Source organism: Talpa europaea (assembly GCF_964194135.1).
Source record: "Talpa europaea genome assembly, chromosome: 2".
Lineage (NCBI taxonomy): Eukaryota > Metazoa > Chordata > Mammalia > Eulipotyphla > Talpidae > Talpa > Talpa europaea.
The window spans coordinates 97,697,493-97,711,695 of NC_140068.1; the positions used below are offsets into that span (position 1 = coordinate 97,697,493).

The following is a 14,203-nucleotide window of genomic DNA, read 5'->3' on the forward strand; positions in this document are numbered from 1 at the left end:
TATATTATTAAGAACTTTTTTAATATTAAGACAATTAAGAACTTTTTGGGGTGCTGAAGATTCAGCAGTTAGTAAGAATGCCCATCTGTCATGAAGAGTAATTGAGAGATTACCTCAATTACTCAATTACCTCAACACCTCTGGAAGTACTCCTTTGCTAGAGCAAAATAATCAGTAAGTGATAATGTGACTTGCCCTCAAGTTGTTTTATGACAATGAGGAGGTGGGATCCTAGGCTTTTGCAAAATTTCCATCTTATCTACCTCAGGTACTCTTGCATCCCTAGTAGGGAGAGTGTAGCATCATAGCCATTTTCTTCTTTTTAAATTTTACTTTAAAACTGTGCAAGGATTTTCCACATACGTATTAATTAGAAAAATGTTAGATACTCTCCTCTCCTCCACCTTTCACTAAGTGAGGTAGATGCTTACTCGCTGCTTCACAACTACAAAATGTAGTTTTTGACTCTATACATAACGTATACAAATAGACTCCTCTCATCTCATCTCATATTGTCAATTGCCCCTTCTCCATCTTCTCTGCAAGACAGGGGCCAGACATCCTTAGCAGATACATCTGCTGGAGAGGAGTGAGGCTGCTTCGCTCTCTGTCCCAATTGGTTGAAAAGAAAGTGTGATGATGGCATAGGGGTTTCCATAATTTTTGTTCTTAAAATAACAGTGCAAAAAGTTGGAACACCTTCCTAAGAAAGAAATGAACTTGAAGCTGAGTTAACGAATAACACAAGATTCTGGGTTTGAGGGTTGAGTCTGTAGGTACTACCTCCAAAGGGAGAAGATGCATTCCTTTAAAAGAATTCATCTTCTTTTCCTTTCCTTCATCTTTCTATCAAATGATATTTTTAGCAAAATTATGGGGCTATCAGTGCTTAGTAATTTCAAACCCTCCATTTTAACTGTAACTTCCTAGCCTTGTAACTACACTGGAATCAACAAATGATTTGATGGCCCATTTTAATTTCTACTGGCAGCTATACAGTTCTTAGCTTTGTTGGGGTGGTTTCACTCTGTAGAGCTCCTCCCCTTCTTTAAGGACTGCATTTCCCTCACGTTGATACAGTGCAGCAAGGGTCACTAAAACTGGCCAAGGACAGTGCCCACATAGTTTGCCAGTCACTGTCTGCGTACTTCATCCTTTGTGCAACTGTGAGACTACTAGGGTTCAGGGCTCTCTCTGGTGGCCTAGGGGCTTCCGTCTCAGTGCTAGCACTACTCTGGCCTGAGTTTGATCCCCAGCTAACCCACAAAAGGGCCTCATAGATTCCTTTATTTGACAAAATTTGCATTCTCCATTCTCCATGTACACAGTGCTTTGTACTGTGTAGCCAATGGAGGAAAAGGGGCTCATGAATGCTGGGGAGAAGACTTTAAATTACAGAGAGTTAATGCTAGAACTTCTTGAGGTGGCGTGGGCCCTGAAACAGGTTGCAGTCATGCACTGCCATGGACATCAAAAATGTGACTCTATAACCATTAAGAGACATAAGAAGGCAGACAGTGAAGCCAAATGAGCAGCCCTGGAGGCCTTGCAGCCAGCAGTTATTGCTGCACTAGCCCTTCCAGGCCTTCCTGCCCCTTATCTGAACCAACGCTGCCACTATTCCCCACAGGAACAAGATGGGCTGGAAAATGAGCCAGAGACATTCAGTGCTGGGGAATGGAAACAGCTTCTGGATGGGCAGATTGTAACACTGTCAGCCTGGGGTGCAACCTTCGCCCAAGAAATGTATTAAAAGACTCATGGGGAATGGGGCTTTGTAAAAACTACTTTCTCGGCACTTCTACATCTCCAGACTCTCAGCACGTACAAGAGCTGTCTATGCACGATGTAAAGTATATGCCAAAAGTAATCCACCAAGAATTCCAAATTCCCCCACAAGTTCAGTACACTAGAAGCTCCCCATTCGGCAACATGCAGGTGGATTTCACTGAGTTGCTGCAGGATTGAGGAAACTGGTATCTCTTGGTCTTAGTGTGCACATATTCAGGATGCCAGAAGCCTACCCTTGCCAGGCTGAAATGGCACACAAAGTGGCCAAAGCTCTTTTAAAAGAAATCATTACAAGATATGGAATGCCTTTCTCCATAGGTTCTGATAATGGTCCTGCATTTGTGGCAGACTTTGAAATCTTCTATGGAAAGTCAATCCCCACCCCTTCCTAATTCAAGCCCTCCAGGGTGATTTTTGGGTACTATCCTCTGTCAACTAAATCAATGTGTATAGGAACAACTCCTTGTCAGTCTCACAAGTCCTGTACATCCTTATAAGCCTGGAGATAATGTCTGGGTTAAGGAATGTAACCTGCAACCTCTTAAACCCCACAGGCAGGGCCCTTTCACTATCACTTTGTCCACCCCTACAGAGTTAAGGTGGCTGAAGTCACCCTTGGATTTATCACATTTGAGCCAAACTAGTGATGCTGAACCTGCCTGTGACACCCCCACCTCCTGAAATACACACATGGACTTGCTCATCTGACCAGCAAAATACTCTTCAACTGACTCTCCACTGCACTGGTGACGAGTCACCTCTGAATTTCCCTGCTCTAGTCACACCAGAAGCTGGCTAGTCCACACATAGCTACATAGCTGAAGTCTGAGGATGTCGGATCAGGGCCGTTTTCTTTGTGCTCTGGACTTTCTCTTTTGAGTTCTCCTTCTCTTATGATGGAATCTTCCAATATGTTACCCCCTTGTAACCAGTGCATACACACCACCTGGGAAGGAAGAAGAGTAACTCAGACCTTATTGTTCCATACCCATTTCCACTGTAGTGACATTGTACAGGGCCAGTGCCTCCATAACTTACTATCTTTTCTATCTGTTGGGTAGATCAAGGGCCAAGTATTTGTTTAGATCCTCAACTCACAACAGTAGAGGAGTGGGCAGAACTCAAGGCAAGAGATGGTATGGGGCCTTTCTTGGCTGAGGTCCCTCTGACTTCCAAGGGTGCTATCTTACTTCTTTTTGATGCTTACAAGGCAATTAATAGATTGTGGCAGCTTGTCCCAGGAAAGATCGTATATGTCTAAGATGAAAAGATTTATGTATACGTATGTTCATATCAGCTCTGTCCACAATTGCCAAGTTATGAAACCAAGATGAGTACCCTTCAACAGATGAGTGGATAAAGAAGTGGTAGACTATATATGAAATGGAATACTGCATAGCTGTGAAGAAAGATTAAATAGTGGCTTTTAGGACAAAAATGGATGGACCTTGAGGTGATTAAGTGAAATATGTTGGAAATTTAAAGAAAGATATTGGATGATTCACTCATCTATAGAAAATTAATGGTCAGAAGTCATTCACAGACATTATACAACAGGACTGAATATTGGACTTACTGAAAGAATTTAATGATTACCAGAATGACCAAAGGAGAGCAAGAGGCAGACAGAAGGGTTATTGGCATGTGTGGTTTGGCAGAGGGTGAATGGAACATGTGTACATATGGAGGAGAAAAATATAACCCCAAAATAAAAATTAAAAAATAACTAAAAAAAATGGATGAAGACTTGGATGTAAGATAAGACACCATAAAATTTACAGAAGAAGGGCCTCCCTGGTGGTGCAAGGGGTTAAGCACAGCACTATGAAGCTATCTGCAGCCTCTACAGCATGAGTTCAATCCCCGGCCGGTCAGGGAGCTACCCATATGGTGCAGCAGACCTCTCCTGTCTCACCCGCTGCTCCCTTCAGCAGTGTTTTCAGTCATTCTGTCTGTTCTGCTCCCCACTCTGTCTCTGGTGAATCCTCTCACTCCCCCACACCTCTGGCCTATACCCCAGTTCTTGTACGCATAAATAAATAAATCTTTAAAAAAAATTACAGAAGAAATACAGACAAAACACTGCATGAAACTGACTTCTGTGCTGTCTTTGGGGATTTAATTACAGTGGCATAGGAAACAAAATTAAAAAATGAGACTACATTGAACTAAAATACTTGTATGCAGTGAAAGAAATTATAAGGAAAACAAAGAGACACTACTAAATAAGAAAATTTTTGCTCATCACACATTTGAAAAAGGGCTGATATACAAAAGAACTCATACAACTCAATAATATGAAGATAAACAAAGCAATCAAAAATGAGCAGAAAGACTAAATAGACATGACTCCAAAGAGGACTTATGGATGATCAATAGACAGGTGAGAAAATGTTCACTTTCACTTATCAATAGGGAGATGCAAGTAAGAACCATAATGTGATTCCACCTCATAATTGTACTCAGATGAGGCATCCTGGATCAGGATGTTTGTCTTGCCTTTCTCTCAGGCCAGGCCAGCAGAGGTTGCCCTGATTAATGTGGCAGGGATGTGGATGGTAAAGAGAACTCTAGAAAGTGAGACAAGGTTGATTGACTTACTTAAGAGGAAGCAGATGGCAGATACCCACAATAGAACCTCGGATAATGTTTTAGTCAATGAAAATGGGATTCTAAGATGACGCTTTTGTTGCTAGTTGGAAAGTCTGTAGAAGAGGCCTCTAACTGGGAAATCCTGCATCTTAGCAGTATCTGTTGTACAGCCCTGAAACGGAACTGAGGGGATTTCCTGGCAAGGATAGGAAAGAAGGCATGGACCAGAGGCCTCTGTTTATTCTGAGGGACCCAGATGGGACTGAGGGAACTGAGGTTAATTAACTTCAAGTTTCCTCTCTGACCATTCTTTCTTGCCTCTCAACCCTATTCCTGGTCTGAGTTTGATACACTTTCTTTATGCTTCCACCTCAGCCATGTAATCCCTCCTTACTCTGCCGTTCCCCAGATCCTGATACACCACTGTGGGTGAAAGTCCAGTGATTATTTTCCAGTCTCAGGTGCTCTGGAACTGTGTGTCTAATACAGGAAAAGCTCACTGCCTTTATGTGCCACTGATGGAAATTTCTTTTTGTCTCTTCCTTATTTCTTTTTGCCTGATGAACTCCTTATCTTCTGCTTTCAGATCCTCTCTATTTTTAAAATGTATCAATGGCCATTACTGACAAATGAATTCATATAATGAGTACAGTATAACTGCCATATCAAGATTATTGAGGCTATAAATCCAGTAGAGATTGTCAATTTACATTTATTTACAATTTGTATGAAGCATAAATAGACAGAGCTATGTTCATATGGACTCATATGGTGTCATAATTAAAGTAGCAACATATAACTATACATATAAAATAATTTTAATACACTTGGGAATCATTACATCTTTGTCCTCTATTTTAAAAGGAAAAATCAAAGCACAAGGAAGAGAGAAAGGGAGGGAGAGAAGATGAGAAGGGAGGGGAGATACTTATTGTCTTTTTTACTGATTTAGGCCAGATTTTGTCCTAATTGTCTTATAACTATTCAACATTGCCTCTACTCATGAGCAAGAGAAAACTGATAAATATTGTAATTAAAAAAACCACATTGTTACCCGTTATTAACATTGTTAATGGCCAAGAAGTGCTTCTCCACATCATTTCTCACTAGTCTCACAACTAAAGGTGACTGTAGGAACACTGTGACTGGATTTGCGGACATCAGATGAAACTGCTTCATGGTTCAGGAAGGATTTAAGCAGATGAGGAGATCATAAAATAAAAGTCAACTTAACTAATTTTTCAAATACCTTTATTCAAAAGGCATGAATGCAATAGATTCTCGCACCATGAAGACTCACTTTCTAGCAAGACTGGTTGTCAATTTTTTGCTTGTTTTCTTACAGTTCATATAAACCTGATATTCCCAGCATTTACACTTACAGGTAAAGAACATTTTGCATTATTAAAGAATCCAAATTATTCCTAAGTTTGTGTATCTGAAGATCTAGATGTAAAAGCATGAAACATGATACCCACATTACAAAGAGATGACTGAGACAATAACAGAGGGTCAGTAATTTGTTGACTCTGATAAAGCACATTAATGATAAAACTGAAGCTCCAAACCATTTCCTTCTAGAACTCCACTCTTCCCACCACAACTGAAGTTTCTACCAAGCATCTAAGAAAAAAGAAGTGATTATCACTGTGGCAATAATTTTCTTTGCCTTGAAATATTATCCTCTTATTTTCTTCAATTAAAAAAATCCCAAACATAAGAATGGCAGGTTTTAAATGAGCATCAGAGATGTCTACTTTGAAAAAGTAGAAGAGATGTCTACTTTGAATAATTTTTCTCTTTTGGCTCTTTAAAAACTTAATATATTCTATCTTTAGGTTTCTTATAAATGAGAGAAATCTTCACCTCAGATGTTCAGTTACTGAAAACTGATGACAACACAGACACTGGATTGAGAACCTTCATTGTAAGTGTCTGCCCAGAGACAGATGAGGTGCTGCAGCTCCAGTGCTGATTGGTTCCTTTCCTGGGAATCCTCCAATGCCACCGTGCATGAAACTTTCACAGGTTTTTATTCTCTGCAGCAGGTACATTTCTATTAAGTTAATTGTGTTGACCACCGTTTCTTCTTCCTTTGTGACACAATTATGTCTGGGAAATCTGCACTGTGGATCCCTGGCAGCCTGTGGACAGCAGCTGTGCTGATGATGCTGGTGGTGCTGAGCAACCCAGGGGCTGAGGGCAGAGACACTCCAGGTAAGTGCAGGGTGACTGTTCCACGGAAACACTGCTCTGGGAACAGGATCTGAAGACCCAGGGCTGAGATGTGGGGGATTTTATGATCTTGGAATACACTCTTTTATCACACATTTCCTCTCTTTGGGAAAGAGCTATGTACATTCTCATTTTCACCTTCTAATGATGGGGTCAACGATATCACTTTGATGAGATGTTGGGTTTAGTGAGTGGGGTCTTTGGTTTACCTCTGAGTAAAGTTTCAGCAGAGCCCCCTTTCAGTGGCACTGGAGAAGTTTACCCAGGAGACAAAGATATTTGCATAGACACAGGCAGATGAAGGTTACATTTTAAAGGGACAGGTTTATTAGGAAAAGAAGAAAGAAAAAGAGGCACCTGCTTTGTCACAGGTGGGCACTGGAGCTTCCTTTTGTCAGTGCAGAAATTGTATTAATACAGGGTTCTTTATTTTAGGGGTGTTCATTCCTTTGTGGAATTGCTATCTATTATTAAATTAATTACTTATGTGGTGACTAGGTAGATTTGAAAGGACTGGTGATAGTCTATAGTGGCCCTCCATTGCCATATCCCCACCTCTGATCTGAGTCTCTGGGTACTTTCTATAGCATCTAATACTAGCTATAGCAGTTGGCATCTAAGGATTTTTAATTTATATAGTTGGCTTAAACACTATGTAATCATTTCTACCCTCATCTCCAGTTTCTGGTCTTGTGACAACTCCATTCTAAATTTTCTACTCTTAGCCTCTTTCAGTGAGGACATCCCCCATCTCACAGCTTTAAGCTGAGGCTGTTATAGTGGGGAGGAAAAAAAGTGTGCATTTACCACCTGTGCCAGGACAAAGTGAGTTTGGGGTTATTTTTTAAAGATATGAATCTTTCCAGAGAAAGCAGCAGAATTTGTCATTTTAGGGTCCCCCTAAATCTTATCTGGACTAAATACTATGGTAGTCTGGGTTGGAGAAATGTGGGGCAGCAGTGGTCTCGGCAGTCTTAGCATCTGAGGAAAAGTACTCTACATTCTTTTTTCTTTTAAATTTAATTTATTTATTTTTGCATACAACTGGGGTGCAGACCAGAGTTACGGGTGGTAAGAGGATTCACCAGAGACAGAGCAGGGAGCAGAACAGGAGAATTTACTGAAATACACTGCTGAGGAGAGCAACAGGCACGACAGGAGAGGTCTGCTGTGCCATGTAGGATGCTCCCTGGCTGGGGATCAACTCAGGCCATGGTGGTGGGCCTTTGAGGTCCCCTATGCCATCAGGGAGGCCCTGTACTCTACATTATTAACTCAAAATAGGCTTGGGAGGCAAATTCTTGGTATTTGAGTGAAGCTGACTGGGTGACCTCAGATAGGGAGTTTTAACTTTAAGTTCACTAATTTATTATCAAATAATGACATGAGAGGGATTCAGAAAGTTGAGTTGATGAATTCAATTTAGGAAAAAGGAGAATGTAAAGAAGGCATATAATACATATTGAGAAACCATTTTGAACACATGATAACATTTCTTGATTTCCATAAACAAAGAAACAAAACAAAGGAACAGACAAATTCAATCAAAACAAATCCTACAAATATGACTGCAAAATTGAGGCTATTGTCAGGGTACAATTTAATCAGGTTAAAAACTAAGCCCCCATGCCTGGCCCAACAATTAGGTTTGGGAGACTTGAATAAATAAAGGAATTTACAAAGCTGCCTTGGGGACAAGGCCATAAAACCCACCACCATTACCAGAGAAACCAACCCAGCTCCAGAAATGCAGAAGTAGAGGCCAGAACATATTTCTGTGTCAAAGAGAAGCAGCAGAGACCAGACATCCCAGTACATAATTGGTGCAAACTGGTGAAACCAGAGTACAAAAGAGAGCCTCAAATCCTTCTTTGGGCTCAGACTTCTCCTGTCTAGCCTGCTGCTTCTCTTAGCAGTGTATTTCAATAAATACACCTTTTCCATTTTTCACTCCGCCTCTGGTGAATTCTTCCCCCGTCTCCTATGCCTTTGACCTCACTCTGATATTTCTCCCCACTACAACTACTGAAAGGGAAGACGGAATGGGGAACCAAAGTGGGAGGAGACCCAGTGGTCCATATTCGAGGAATATGGATACTTTGAGGGTGGACATAGTGTGGCAACATATATCTAAAGAGGTGTGAACCTGTACCCCTAAATAACTTAGTGTTGTAGCACCATGTTACTGCCAAAAAAATTAAAATATAAATAAAAATAAAAGAGAAAAAAAAATTCTCATTCTTCCTAACACAGTTTATGTGTAGATGTTATGACCTTTCCCCATAATTACACTTATAACTTCAAGTATTCTGCTCAAACTGGTAACAGACACAGTTCAGTTGAAATAAAATTTATTCCACTTCAAAAGCCTGTTCTCTCTCCCTGAGTAAAATGTTCCTCTCTAGGACTCCGGAGATTTAGGTCCCTTCTACCCATGCAAGAATGAGCAAACCTCACCCTGAGTTTGATTTACTCAGAAATTCAGAGTGAACCTGTTAACAGGCACGGTAAGGGGTACTCTGGGACCCCCAAAACTCCCTACTCTGAATAGGTTCAGCCATCTGCAGTATAAAGACAATTATATACTAGTCATAAGACTTTCAGTGGAAAGGAACTTTAACACAATTAGTGTGTGATAGAGGAAAGAAAGAACATAGTTTAAAATAATTTTCAGTTCAACACCCAAAGTTACTTATCCCCTTGTGGGTAAATGCTCAGCCAAACAGGGTTGGCTCAAAGCTGGGTCACCAAAGCCCAAAAGCCTGCTATAGATAGGTCTAAGGCACCCTCTGGTGGGGACCCATGGGAAAGGGGCGAAGGGGCCCAGCACATATGGAAGGAAAAGCACAAAATCAAAAATACAAATCAAGGTAAACACTGCATTGTCAGCCTCCCCATGGGTCTCTCACCCACATCTCTGTCTCTTTGCAATGTCTTCTTCCCTGCCCCCCCAAGTCCCTGGTACAAGTCCAAGGCCGAGAAGCAAGCCTGGCTTCTTCACAGGTCTCTCTGCTCCATGTTTCTCCTCCAGGTCTTCTTCTTGCTCTTTCTTTCCCTCTCTAGCTTCTGCTTCCTGTTCAGCTCCACCCTTCCTTAGGATGGGGCAGGGACCCTGAACCTCCCCTTTCTCTGGGGATTGCCCTGTTGCAAACCCAGTCAAGGGCCCTTTGGGAGGGACCATTAAAATATGCTTGTCAGGAGGAGGACACTCTTATTTCTAGATCTTTCTTGTCATTCCTTTGAGCTGTCCTGGTTATGTGGATTCTTGTTGTCTTTGAGATTCCCAGAGGTTATGTGGAAAATGGAATCCGGCAAGGTCATGATTCCTCTAAACGCAGAGATCAGTGGAAAATCAACCGACCGGCCTTTACCCAGTGCTCAGATGCCAGGCTTGCCCCTGGAGACCAGCTTGCTCCCCTCCTTTCCCCACCCCTCATTCCCTCTGCGGCCATTCTGGAAACCCTCAGGTGGGAGGTGGAACGGGCAGAGCTCAGGGGGGAGCTGCAGGCTAGCTGGGGCCAGGAGCACGAAGTTGCAGTTTGGTTTCAGGTTTATTCAGCGCCCTTGCCTGCCTCGGTGGCACAGGAGTTGAGCGTTTTCTGTGGGGTTGAGGCTTCACCAAGCCGCTGTCTGTGACTCCCCGCAGAGGATCTAGTGTACCAGTTCAAGGGCCAGTGCTACTTCACCAACGGGACGCAGCGGGTGCGGCTCCTGAAGAGATACTTCCATAACCGGGAGGAGTACGCGCGCTTCGACAGCAACGTGGGGAAGTACATCGCCGTCACCGAGCAGGGGCGGGGGACCGTCGAGTACTGGAACGGACAGAAGGACATCCTGGAGCGGGATCGGGCCGAAGTGGACACGGTGTGCAGACACAACTACCCGATGGACGCTGCCTTGATCTCCGAGCAGCGAGGTGAGTGCGGTCGCCAGCGCTCAGCCCCGTGAAAGGGGCCCAGTGTGATCAGGGGAGGGTCCGTGGAGGGGGCGGCGGTGTGACGGGTCCTGGCAGTGGCGGGCAGAGCGGGGTGGGTCAGGGAGGACGCACTTCCACAGCCTCTGAACGTTCCTGCAGGGCGCCAGCCCTGCCCAGTGTGAAGCGGCTGTAATATGCTGATGTTGGTGCATTCACACTTTGTAATAGTCCACATTATTCACCAAGCCCTGAAGTCAACCCCAAATACACAACAGCCATTATTATGTTCTTTATTAGAAGTATATAGAGTCCAAGGGAAGCAAAACCTCCTTCAAGTCAGTTATAATCAGAAACAGCAACATGAGTGTCCTTCCTGTTTTCAATAACTCTCAGGGGTTAAAATTTCAGATTAGTCCCTAATCTATTCCCAGTATTATTTATGTATATTCACATAATTTTTGACTGACTTTACACTTTACAGGTTTTGCTTTTTCCACTGACCCACATCTTAATGCCAGCAAATATTAATACTTCTGCTATTTGTTCTTTGTCGTAAAACCATTATAACATTTTCTCTTGAATTTGTGTCCTCTTTTTTTTTTAACTCTGTCTGCTCAAGATGCATAGATTTTATAAATCCATGTCGCTGACCATGATTCTAGTCAGACTCCAGGACGAAGAACCAGAATAAGAGTTAAAAGTCTAAACTGAAAATGTGATTCCCAGATGGTAACTAATGAGTGCCATTTAATTGAGGTGTGGAACTGCCTGCTGACCTCAGCAAGACCCACTTGTACTTACATGTTCACTTCACATTCTTATTAACACAGACCAACCTCTGCAAAAATCTCAGATATTTCTACAGAGAACATGTATGACAATAATGTCTGATTTCAAATGAAGGAAGAAATTCTTAGCTGCAAGGGGATGCAATGGAGTAGACAGCTAATAATAAAATTCAAATGATAAAAGATGGGGGAGTATGACAGAACATTACATTATCAAATAAAGAAAACACACATGAAATATTTATTGTAATTTCATATGATGGGAATAAAAGATAGTGACTGGAAAGATGAAGTAAAAGATGTGAAAAATGGCAAAGGTGGGTTGTGTTTGACTATGAGTAATAACCTGAGAACATAAAGGAGTCAAGTCATGGGCAAACATGACATTTTATTACCATTTTTGGTTTCAAGCTTGCCTTTCTTTCCTTCAAAAATTACAAACTTTTGAAACAACATGATTTTGTCTGTTACTATCAATAGATTGCAAGTTCTGTATAAGCAGGTACTATGGTTTGTTGTTTATTTCTGGTTTTCCTGTCTTCTCAAAATTATATTTGCTGAATGGATGCATAAATGAATGAACAAATGAATTATGTAGGTGGCATATATGATGTGGAAATGGAAGCATATATATTTTATAATATAAATATTTTGTGGGGCATTCACCACAGAATGTCATGTGAGCTAAGGTTAAGCTAAAAGATGAGAGAGAAATTTTTATGTAAGATGACTAGCAATATGTAAAAAGTACTGTTCTAAGTTTTAAAATTCTGTTAACATTGCAGGCTAAGAATTATAGAGTAGAATCTGTTCATGAGTATCACTGTTTCCTATTTTGTGGAACAATAGAGAAACACCTACACATTCTTAATTCTCAGTATATTATTCCTGGCTCCATGGCTAGTGTTGATGGTCTCATAGCAGCAGGAGAGTCAAAGCAGCTGGATTTTCTCTCCTGTGGGGAGACTAATAGAAAACAGTGTTAGTGCTTGTGTATGAGCCCCTGGAGCTGATCCTGATGGTCACCTTCAGTAGATGTGGGGGATAAGAACTACAAGTTTATTTAAAAAAATTTTTTTATGAACAATGGCCCGTATAATATAGCAATTTATAATTTACATGTGCTTCATTTTTATCAATTAGTATCAACAGAGTAATTCCATGGGATGATTACTATTATCTTTTGAGACTGAAAAGTAAGCTAATAAAAGCTAACTAATTCAAGCTAATAAAATGGCCAGATTTGGATCCTAATCAAAGGCTTGGAATTGAAGGAACTTTCCACTCTGGTACCAACAATTACTCTTCCCCTTGGGAAGACTTGGCGTGTGTTCTCACATCTTACTATGCCTTCTCTATTGCTCTCCTCAGTGAAACCTACGGTGACCATCTCCCCATCCAGGACAGAGGCTCTAAACCACCATAATCTGCTGGTCTGCTCGGTGACAGATTTCTACCCTGGCCAGATCAAAGTTCGGTGGTTCCGGAATGACCAGGAGGAGACAGCTGGTGTTGTGTCCACCCCCCTCATTAGGAATGGGGACTGGACCTTCCAGATGCTTGTGATGCTGGAAATGACCCCCCAGCGTGGAGATGTCTACACCTGTCATGTGGAGCATCCCAGCCTCCAGAGCCCCATCACCGTGGAGTGGAGTAAGGGGCAGTTTGTTTCTTTTGCTATAGACCCTATAAATAAGAGGACAGGAAGAACTTCCCTGACCCATCCCATTCTCATCCTTATCACCTATGTTGCTACTAAGCAGGAGATGAGAGCAGGAGATGAGTCCTATGGTAGAGGCATCAGAAGAATCCTGATCTCACTGCTTTTCTAGATAGTCATGATTAGTCTTCATACCATGGTCCCAAAACCTAGCCCTGGAAGCTCTAAAGATTGACTGTTACGGCTGGTGATAGGAGTCTTAGAGTCTAAGGTTATGAATGTGCCCCGGGAGCAGGGAACTGTTTCACCCCTTTCTGTTCTCCACTCACTGTGTCCCTTCATTAGGAGAGGTCAGAATGGAGAACTAGCTTCCTGTGGCACCTGTACCTCCTGTCCCTCAGACTAGACTTCAAACCCTCAATCAAGGACCTTTGAAGTATGGGGACAAATGCTGACACTCAGGCTCTGATCCCCAGGGGCACAGTCTGAATCTTCCAAAAGCAAGATGCTGAGTGGCCTTGGGGGCTTCGTGCTGGGGCTGATCTTCCTTGGGCTGGGCCTCTTCATCCGTCGCAGGAGCAAGAAGGGTAAGGCTCTCTGGGGAATGGGGAAGATGAACTGGACCTGAGACTGTTGAGGGAGGCTTCTATCTCTAGATGTACCTCTTTCTTCCTGACCCTGAAAGGAAGGATTCTGGGCTGGTGGTCGAGGAGACTGAACAAGCTAAGGGGAGACTTTGGAATCTGGTTTTAATGGTTGCAAGGAGGTTCCACTACAGAGGTATAAGGTGGATAGAATCATAGGACTTCCTTTCAGTTTATTATGTTACTGACTCCTTTCTAAAAGCTTCCTCCTAGTGTCCGTTTCATTTGGGGGGATTTTATTTTAGGATGGTTTAAGCCTGTGGTCAATGGACAGGGAGTAAATGAAATTACACTTAAGTTGCATATCTCATTTGCCTTTGGGGTGAGTGAGAGACTGGATATTTGTGTAATGAGATCTTTCTTTGTATATCTTTCTTCTGTAGGAACTTGTGGGCCTCCACCAGCAGGTAATATTTCTGATTTGATAATAGGAGTGTGTGGAATAGGTTAAAGAGGGAAGGATGTGAGGGGAGTGTCCCTGGGCAGTAAGGTTTTGATACATGGCTGCATCCCTACTAAGGGATCAGGAGTTAAGGGAGGACTTTGCCCTGTTTCTGTAGGAAGCTTCTGAGGCTGT

At 42.3% G+C, this 14,203-nt stretch overlaps 1 protein-coding gene across 1 annotated transcript; it reads left to right on the forward strand.

The window, feature by feature from the left end:
* Window positions 1-6,491: 6,491 nt before the first annotated feature.
* LOC311167563 (HLA class II histocompatibility antigen, DQ beta 1 chain) lies at window positions 6,492-13,610 on the forward strand (the record flags this gene model as incomplete). Its single annotated transcript, XM_084228663.1, has 4 exons — window positions 6,492-6,600; window positions 10,265-10,534; window positions 12,694-12,975; window positions 13,459-13,610. The coding sequence occupies 4 exons, from the start codon at window positions 6,492-6,494 to the stop codon at window positions 13,608-13,610; spliced, it is 813 nt and encodes a 270-aa protein (XP_084084789.1).
* Window positions 13,611-14,203: the final 593 nt, after the last annotated feature.